This window comes from Panicum hallii, chromosome 9 (genome assembly GCF_002211085.1).
Source record: "Panicum hallii strain FIL2 chromosome 9, PHallii_v3.1, whole genome shotgun sequence".
Lineage (NCBI taxonomy): Eukaryota > Viridiplantae > Streptophyta > Magnoliopsida > Poales > Poaceae > Panicum > Panicum hallii.
Window position 1 is genome coordinate 2,767,590 of NC_038050.1, and position 9,274 is coordinate 2,776,863.

The following is a 9,274-nucleotide window of genomic DNA, read 5'->3' on the forward strand; positions in this document are numbered from 1 at the left end:
TAGTTCAAGGGCTTCAAAGGGCCAAGATATCGAGTGAGACTCCTTACAAAGACCCTCGAGTAATTTACAACATGGAACATCATATAGTCCCAGCAACAGAGTACTCACAGTACAAGGCGAATAAAAGAGAATGGATAAGGTCCAGCAGCGCATGCACTTGGCCATACGGCCTTCTTTTGGTGGGGATTTCGGGTGTAAAATAAGAGCAAAATGTCATGGAAAATGGAAATGGCTAAGAGTTAGGTAATTAGGTTTCTACAGAGACAATCACAGCGCTTGGCTGCTCCATGTTCTTCAAAGGGCCTGCAGCTCAGGTTTGACAGCTCTGGTTTTAGTTGCCACACCATTCTTCGGTGAGCATTGTACTCTATTAGCATCTTTAGAACTTCCGATACTGTGACGATGTGACCGCGCAGATGATGCACTAGTGTTTTTCCCCTCTGATGTCTGTGCTGTATCACTGCAACTCTTTCTCCTTGAACTTGTAAACTTTGGCGATTTGGCACGAGTAGGAGGCACCTTTACAGAACAGAAGGCAAAACTCAAATTCACAGCTAGAACTATTACATAATTTAAAAGTAGCTATGTATCCTAACAGTTCACACAATATATACATGCTACAAGCAACAATCATGCATTTCAATTTTTCGCACAAAAATAGTTCTGAAATACTACTTGCTCGATCTAATTATACCCATGTTAAAGGGCACAAAGTATGCCTCATGTATCAGTATATGCACATTTCCCTCTTGGAATGTTAGTATGTTACTATACCCTAAACAGTATGTGGCATACAACAAATATGACAACATTCACAGACTCACAGTCACAAGCTAAAATGTTTTAATTGAAAATTAGAATACAACATTGAAATTACCTTCTTAAGTTCAGCCTTTGGTGGGGGGCCTTCTTGATAGAAGCTTGGCATGGGTTTTGCTCGAATGACCAATGACTTCCTTAGTTGCTTTAAAGCAGTTTCTTGCTCTTCCTACCAAAAAAATGAACAAATAAGATTAGTTAAGGATAGATAAAAGACAATGATAGTACTTTCCATATGGGCAAGACTAGACAATATTAAAAAAAAAACTAGCACATGCACTTACTAAAGGAAAAGCACAGATGCATACGGTCAATATAACTCTTGTAAATTAGACGATTAGTTGAATGAAACAGTGTATGATGGCCAATGCCATCGAACAACAATATCTAACTTAGCAAAACATTGACTAGATGCCTATGATAGCCCTAAGATAGTAGATGGCATTCAAGCAACCATAATTAAATGACCCATCATTGATTAGATGACCACAACAATAATTTTAAAAAAATATTGAGATGTCAGATTGAAAATACAGAAAGTGTTTACAACAGTAAACAGGAGACTATAACTGTTTATATTCATGAAACTATTAATTATATATGTGAAATTTAATATATCCCATGTTCCCATTTCTTGTATGTGCAAAAGGGTTTGACACCTGAAACCGCAGTTGAATACAGAGGAAAACTGAAAAAGGACAAGGGAAGGGAAGAAATAAGACTAGCCTGTAACTAAAACAGAAGGCAGGATTATGTGTGGTCAGTGAGAATCTTCCATGAATTTTGCAAATTTGTTATAAAGAAAAAGTAACATAAAGCTCCCTTTGAGAGTACTCAGAAATAACCCTATTTGAATAGGGCCTGTTATAGCTTTTTCAAAACAGCATTACCATATAGATCATAAGAACACTCATTACAAAACTCAAGTCACCTGACCTACGATTGGTTGCTTCCAACTCCCAAGAGACAGATCAGATTTAAGAAGTAAGTTCTTACCTTTTTCCTGGCCTCAGCCTCATCCTTCTCTGCTTCCAAAGCCTTGTGTTTCTCTTCTAGTTTTGTGTAGAACTGGAAAATTAACAGCATTGTGACTATCAATAATTCATAAAAAAACAACCAATCTGGCAATAATGCAAGCAATTATATACAGACCTCCTTCCTCTTGTCAGCTCGGTTAGCACACACAAATGAAGGGGCAACCGGGACAGTTGTCTTAGTTCTACCAGCTCTTGTTGACGTTGTAGTTCTTTATGCAGCTCAGGAAAAGGGGTCGCATGCAATTCCAGAATGCTTGTAAATTCATTTATTTCCAAATTCAAACAATTAACGAGAACGAATGCATCATCTTGACAATATTTGCGTGTGCATAACAAAATGTTTTCAATTTAGAAGGCATAGAAAACAACCATGAGGACATGCTTTCAAGTTCACAGAAGATTCAATGTTCATCATTACATATTCAATGGGAAACATCATATAATTCAATGCTTAATTAAGAAAACCCAGTATGTAATTTTCTGATTATCTTTGAACATGAAGATTCCAATGTATTATTAGTCCATCCATATGTAACTAGGTGTGAAAAAGTTTGAAGGTCGTTTTCACAAACTTAAATGTTAGTGCATAGCTATGGAACATCACAAGAAAAAGGAAAAGAAGCTCAACACATCTAAGTAAACAGAAAAAGGATACGAGGAAGTCACAGAACATGAGTCTTCTTCCTGAGGGTGAAATGTCTGCTCAGGCTGCAAAGTCTTCCTAGGTGCCATTGGCGTACTCTGAAATAAATAGCCAGAGTAATTCTGTTAGTATAACCTCCTTTTCTAAAAGTTTATCGAAGAATATTTTCAGACAAAACGAAGAAATGAGATATGTCCCCAATTAATTTAGAGATGATATGGATTCAGTTTTGTACAACAAATTTAAGATACTCCCATGTGGTAGAAAATTTCAACATGGAGATCGAAAGACCCTTGTCTTATCAGATAGCTTCAAATTTCAATGCATAAGATAGAATACATATGATATTAGCTGGTAAGAATAGCAGTGTCTAATAATTGCAAAATAGGTAATAGGGCCAAAACAAAATCTTGCTAGGTAATAACAGCCTCAAAGCAAGAGGTAAATAATGTAGCAGTGTCAACATTTAATGAGAAACATGCAGATGGCCAGGACCATACCTTCTTTGTCATGCTTGCGGGAGAGATGCTATTTTTATCACCGGATTTTTCCTTATTGATGGGTGGACTGGCCACAACACCATTTCCTCCAGAAGACCTTCTTTGAGAAGAAAGGGAGAATGGTTGGGGAACAACACGTTTAGGCCTTTCCGATCCAGAACTTGCAGACTTCGCCGGGGACTTGGGGGGAGCAGACTTCTCTTGATCAATCAACTTCAGTGAATCTTGATTTACACACTTGTCTTCCTGTGTGTCACCTTCCACGTCCGGGTCCTTAACAGAACTAATTACTTGGCCTTCCGAGCTATCATCATCGTGGTTGCCACTAGTGGCTTCATCACATCCATCAGTATTGCTGTTACCATTTGGATGGCATATAACAACACCATCTGATTCTTCGTCTGTAGAAATTTCCAGAGTCTCCTTCACAATTGGACTGCAGAAAAAGAAATTAATATAGAATAAATAGACATATAGAGTCACATGTGAATTCAGATAGAAGAGAAGAATGATTATATAGTACATAGTACAATTGATGTCGCTGGCTCGCACCACCATCATGGACAAAAGGAACATATTATGAACTATTCACAACAAATAACATGCCACCTACATCAGAAATACTGTAATCGTGTTATCAGGTAACTGAAGGGACTCGATCTTTTAGAGTAATCTGGCAGAAGATTACCTACACACCTATACTCAGCTATAAACACGATGGCAGATCAGCAGTTGAAATATTTGGCGGTCCTTGATGTATGTGACTACAGACTCAGTAACAAAACTAGTTATCCAAACTGAACACATTTAAACTGCATAGCCCCAGGACAAGCAAACATTGATTTTGCTTCATACCTTTTTAGTGAAATTCACTACACACTTATTTACTTATGTGCCTAATGCAGGTAATAACAACCATGTGCTGCATCCAAATAGTCCACGAAATTCCTAACAGGTGTCCAAGAATTGGCCGCAAATATCGGAAGATTTCAACTCTGTATGACCATTAAGAGATCATAGGATATGTAATAAAGGAAACAAATCAGCCAACTCAGAATATTCTAGCAGGAAGCCACAGATAAAATATATCAATTGCCTGGAACCTAACCTCAAATCAGATGTCTAAGAGAAATGCGATATGAAATATTCACTGTTGTTCCTGCAGGTTTAGAAACACGTCCATAAGAAATTTCAAAGAACCATAGAACGCTTCAGCATGTTCAACAAGATGGGACACAAAAGGTTGAAATTTGCCTCTTCAAAAAGAAGCTCGAATCAATAATTCCCTACTTGTAATCCCCCAGCAGTTGCGCACATTGGCATAAATTCTTGGAGAAGCACCCATTGGGGCTCTTGAAGAACACACTGCTTGGGGAAGCTACTGTAAGTAATAATCTTGTACAAAACTTGGCACAAACAACAACAGCCATGACGGATGCAATGCGGTAAGGACTATGAAACCGGGGATTTTATAGCGACTCGTCCAGAAACATATCAAACACTTGCCTTCTCTTTCCCCTCAAGCTGCACATCTGCAAGGTCAAGCTATGTCTACACCAAGCAAACCCTAACTCGCCAGCCTAGACTAAGTAAAAAAATCACCCAAAGATCACTAAAAATCTCGTAAATCAAGGATACCTCAACCAGATCTACCAATCAGCTAAAGGATGAGCTCCAGCGCCAGCATTGCTGCTAGAGGACACAGCCACCCACCCCAAATCCTCCGAAAACAAAGGGAAACGAACATAATGCAGCTAAAGGCAGTGGCATTACGTGCTGTCGGGCCCCTTATTGGTGAGATCCCACCGGCGGCGTGCCGCCGCCGGATCCCCGCCGCTCTCGCCGCTGGCCGCCATCGGGGGACAGAACAGCGCGAGCCCGCCGCTCCTCTTTTAGCACCGTAGCTCTAGCTCCCCGCCTCCGGACCTCGAGACCCTCCGCTGCCGCCTGCTCCCCGCCGGGTCCCCTCCAGTCACGGAGGGTGGCGGTGCCTACTCCTCCACCTCCCCGCCCCGCAGCCGCTTGTGTGGAAGTGGAATGCGTTTTTTTTTTCTTTTGGGGACTCGCTGTGCGCGGCTCCCCCGTGCACGAGGGGACGGTGCTTCATTCACTAGTTCAGTGGGAGGACCGAGGAGTGAGCCGTGATGGCCGCCTGGGCCCACGTGTAAGTGACGGCACTCCACAGGCTACAGTCTTGAAAACGTCGATGCCCCAACCAACAGTAACAGTAAATCCAGTGGCATAAAGCCATAAACTAATCCGTTTCCACTGTGCAGGCAGGTGACTACGTCTTGTAATTTCCGAGCCCGTGGAGCCGGGGAAGACGATGGCCGAGGACGGTCGGTGCGTCCGGTCCCCGTTCGCTACTGCCGCTAATAACATCGGATGCTTGTACCTGACAGTTAAGCCGGTCAACCGTAAGCCTCACCGCACAGCGGCACCCGCCCATTAATCGGTTCCGGACGTGCTCCGAGTATTATTTAGCTAATGCTATTTTATTTGGGCCACGGCGTGTTTGGTAGACGCTCTCTACATGTGATGGGAAGCTCCGTTTTTGCGACGAGAAAACACTTCCAGTACTTGAACCGAGAGGATCCGAGAGATTTTATATGAGATTATCCCCGGTTTTAAAGGGGTTTCATCAGAAACAAGATAATTTAGTATGTGGTTAAGATTTTAATTTTTGAGCCTCGCAAATGTATATTTATATGTGATGAAGTGGAGATGACAGTGTACCGTAAAGACGCTGCTCGTGCGTCCTTTTCAGGCGTTATTTTCCTCTACGGGTCGAGTCAGACACAAGGGAACCCGTCGCGCTTTATCGCAGACCAATACAGGCGATTAACCTTTAATGACGGCTTATCTACTGGGATTATTACAGAAAAAAAAAAGCCGATTCTTTACACAAAAGCAAAGCTTAAGCTTCCACCGGTGCTATCTTATGGTACAATCTATTGCTAACTTTAGCTTCTTTAAAGCAAACGGTTCGTGGCAGGCAAAAAACATCGCGGAAAGGAGCTTGATGGTGAAGCTTGAGCTAATACCGTAACAAGTTAAATCTTTCAGCGTGGCATTTCCCTTTTTTTTTATAAGGACCGTGGATTTCCTTGGAATTCATGTGGGAGCTGAGCTTGCCAGTCGAGAGGGCTGCAGGACAGCTAGCGTGAGAGGGCACACTTTGTCAAGTGAAAAATTGACTCGGACTTCACTAATACAAAAAAATAATATAGGTAAAACTATTCGCTGGTAATAGGTTGTTCTTAGCTTTCGCTAGCTTGCTGGCGGGCTTTGCGGTTCCCGGATGGAACGTGCATGGCTCGCTCTGCAGCAGCAACGGCTCGTGCGTGTCGTTGTCGGTCGCCAACCTCAAGCGCGCCGGGCAGACAGGCAGTCAGCAACTCAGCATGTCACGCCTGGTCTGGACAGCCGAATTAGCCGCTAGTTGAGCCTGCAACTCTCCAGAATGGGCTAGCTCTCACGTTGGGCCGGCCGAGATGACAAGCGAGCAACTCGTCGTGGGCTCAAGTTTCGGCCTGGCCCGTCCGGTAGTAAACCCTAGCTTGGTTTCAGTCATCCTATTGGCCGGCGCGGCGCGGCGCGTCGTTTACCATGCTGGCACGGCACCAGCCGCGCCAGGTAGTCAGGCCGTGGTCACCTCGCCAGGTGGTAGTGGTACCGGTTCGCGCCCCCGCGCCCGGACGCCCTCACCTCGTCAAGCTCCGAGTCTGCCAATGCCGGCTGCGCCCGAACGGCGCACATCTAAGCTCGTCAACCGGGATCACACGTCACTGTCATCTGCTGTGGATGCAGTGCAGCTGCATGGGGTCGGATCCACCATGAGGACTCGCTTTACCACGCACGTGGATGTGTTTTGTACGAGTTCCATTCCAGTATCACGCTGCAGTGGGAGTGATCCACCTCGACGTGCTCGGCGGCAGCTCTGTGTCCCTCAGCCTGGTTCGACCACTTGCCACTGGTCTGCCGCGTTCAAGCGCGGAAACGGAAAGTTTCAGGAGAGCGCTGAGAACAATGAGCTGCACGGAAAGAGATTGGAACAAAGAAGGGGAAAAGGTTGGGTGCCAGTGGAGGGGTCAAAAGATGAAAGTTGCACAGCAAAAGAGGCGCCCGGCCTACCCCCACCTGCTTCTTCTGCAGTTCTGTGCCAGCTTATCTAGGGCGGGGCGCGCTCGGCGGTTACTCGCGGCGAATCTTCATCCACACTGACACTGGGTTTCTGATCCAATTCAAAAGCCGGAGTCCGGGTGCGTGTCGGACGGCTCGGCCACGACGACCGTTGCAGTGGGTTGGGCCTCTCACGATAACAGCACGAGGGCCCGCGACGATTTCAACTGTTTCAGCCCAACGCAGAGTGTACAGCAGCAGCTTGCGCTAATCTTGGCAGGCTTAAAGCCCATTGAGACCACCAATCTTACTCCAAGCGGAGCCACGTAGGTACTACGAGACTTAGGGCGAAAGCAACACGCAAAATCGGGAGGGAAAAGGATGCTGTACAAGTTGGGTCACGAAATCCACACCAGATCATTCTATTTCAGATCTGGGATTCAGATCAGATCATGGCAGAAGCCAAACAGCTGCACCAGTATAGCAGATTAGCAAGGTAATTCTCGACAAAATACTATCATCACCACATAATAAACTTTAACAACACAATGCGGACCTCAACACCCATATCAGCTACAGAAAAATACAGCCCCTAACAAACTCGTCGTCGTCATCGTCGCCTCCGTCTTTTCACCACGGGTACGGAATGGCCACTGTACCCCCGCCTCCATATCAAATTTACAAGCTAGTACCCCTGACACCCCCTCGATTACAAGAGAGAGAAAAAAGAACCAAACGAGAATGAAAGCCTAGATTCCTCTGACGCCGACCGCTCTACTTCTTCGCCTTCCGGGCCGGCACCTTCCTCGCCGGGGCCGCCGCCTTCTTCGCCGGCGCGGGCTTCTTGGCGGGGGACTTCTTCGCTGCCGCCGCGGGCTTCTTGGCCGCCGGAGCCGCCTTCTTCCCCGGAGTGTCCTTGGCCGACGTCTTGGCGGCCTTGGCGGGGCGGGTCGTCCGGGACGGGGTGGCTGGGGCCTTTGTCTTCGCCGCGGGCTTGGGCTTGGCAGCAGCCGCCTTTGGTTTTGGCTTCGCGGCCGGCTTGGCCTTAGGCTTGGCGGCCGGCCTCGGCTTGGCAGCCGGCTTGGCGGCTGGCTTCGGCTTCGCAGCGACTGCCTTCGGCTTGGCCGCGGGCTTGGCGGCTGCCTTCGGCTTCGCGGCGGGCTTCGCCTTGGCGGGCGCCTTGGCCTTGGGCTTGGCGGCGGCCTTGGGCTTCTTCGCGGCGGGCTTCGGCTTCGACTTGGGCTTGGCGGCGGCAGGCTTAGCCTTGGGCTTTGGCTTGGGCTTGTCCGCGGCCGGGGCGCGCCCCGACGGCAGCTTGAAGGAGTTCTTGACCTTGGTGAGCTTGCCGGCGGCGACGAGCTTCTTCAGCTGCACGAGCAGCAGCTTGCGGAAGTTGGGTGGCAGCTTGTCCTTGTGCTTGTCCTCCAGGAACTTGGCGATCGCGTACTGGCTCGACCCCGTCCTCTCCTTGAGCGACGTGATCGCGTCCGAGACCATCTGCGCACCAACCACCGGACGAAACCCGTCAGATCCAGGGGCGACGCGAAGCAACGACGGCACGAAAAGCAGCAGAGCAAGGACGGGGAAGGATCACGGGCAGGGGATCGGGGGTGCGCAATTACCTCGGCGTACGGCGGGTGGGTCGGGTTCGCGCGCTTCCGCGGCGCGGCGGCCTTCTTGGCCTTGGCCGGCTTCGCGTCGCCGGCGGCCGCAGCCGGGGCCTCCGCGGCGGCGTCGGGGGCCGCCTCCGCCAGCGGCACCGGAGCGTCAGCCACTTCGGTCGCCATCAATGCACCTGGACGAGGAAGGAGAGCTCGCGCGCGTGCGTGCCGACAGAGATAGAGGAAGAGAGCTCGGTGATGGTGGGTGAGGAGGTCGGGGCGGAGGAAGCGGTGCTTAAATAGTGGAGACGACGAGAAGACGAGGAGAGCCCAACGCCGCGCGCTGATTGGTCGAGAGGGCCTCGCCTCGGATCGCCCCCCTCAGCGCCCCACATTGAACCTGGACCGTCCGATCCTGTCACATCGAACGGTCGCCAACGCGCCTCCCGCGGTGCCGCGGATTGCTGCCCCGCAGCCGGCCGCCGGTCTCGCGAACTGGCCTCAGAGTGTGCTTCTCCTCCCGATTTGCGTCCGGATATCTCCTCGCCTGAT

At 48.3% G+C, this 9,274-nt stretch overlaps 2 protein-coding genes across 2 annotated transcripts; both read right to left on the minus strand.

Annotated features, from left to right (window-relative positions):
* Window positions 1–3: 3 nt before the first annotated feature.
* Window positions 4–5,053, minus strand: LOC112875514 (protein WVD2-like 1). The gene is made up of 7 exons (XM_025939390.1): window positions 4,773–5,053; window positions 3,000–3,435; window positions 2,512–2,597; window positions 1,972–2,065; window positions 1,816–1,887; window positions 878–988; window positions 4–519 (listed from the first exon to the last, which is right to left on the minus strand). Exons 1-7 carry the CDS (start codon window positions 4,853–4,855, stop codon window positions 295–297), a joined length of 1,107 nt encoding a protein of 368 aa, XP_025795175.1. The 5' UTR covers window positions 4,856–5,053; the 3' UTR covers window positions 4–294.
* A 2,479-nt stretch (window positions 5,054–7,532) lies between these two features.
* LOC112877641 (histone H1-like) lies at window positions 7,533–8,976 on the minus strand. The gene is made up of 2 exons (XM_025941988.1): window positions 8,744–8,976; window positions 7,533–8,618 (listed from the first exon to the last, which is right to left on the minus strand). The coding sequence occupies exons 1-2, from the start codon at window positions 8,906–8,908 to the stop codon at window positions 7,896–7,898; spliced, it is 888 nt and encodes a 295-aa protein (XP_025797773.1). The 5' UTR covers window positions 8,909–8,976; the 3' UTR covers window positions 7,533–7,895.
* Window positions 8,977–9,274: the final 298 nt, after the last annotated feature.

What these genes read in the sequence shown, in the direction of transcription:
- LOC112875514 (XM_025939390.1), bottom strand. Translation starts at nt 4,855, where the DNA reads ATGGCGGCCAGCGGCGAGAGCGGCGGGGATCCGGCGGCGGCACGCCGC. An exon ending in AATAAGGGGCCCGACAGCAC is followed by an intron (nt 3,436 to 4,772) that starts GTAATGCCACTG and finishes CTTTTTCTGCAG; the next exon opens with TCCAATTGTGAAGGAGACTC. An exon ending in CCGCAAGCATGACAAAGAAG is followed by an intron (nt 2,598 to 2,999) that starts GTATGGTCCTGG and finishes TATTTATTTCAG; the next exon opens with AGTACGCCAATGGCACCTAG.
- LOC112877641 (XM_025941988.1), bottom strand. Translation starts at nt 8,908, where the DNA reads ATGGCGACCGAAGTGGCTGACGCTCCGGTGCCGCTGGCGGAGGCGGCC. An exon ending in CCCACCCGCCGTACGCCGAG is followed by an intron (nt 8,619 to 8,743) that starts GTAATTGCGCAC and finishes GTTGGTGCGCAG; the next exon opens with ATGGTCTCGGACGCGATCAC.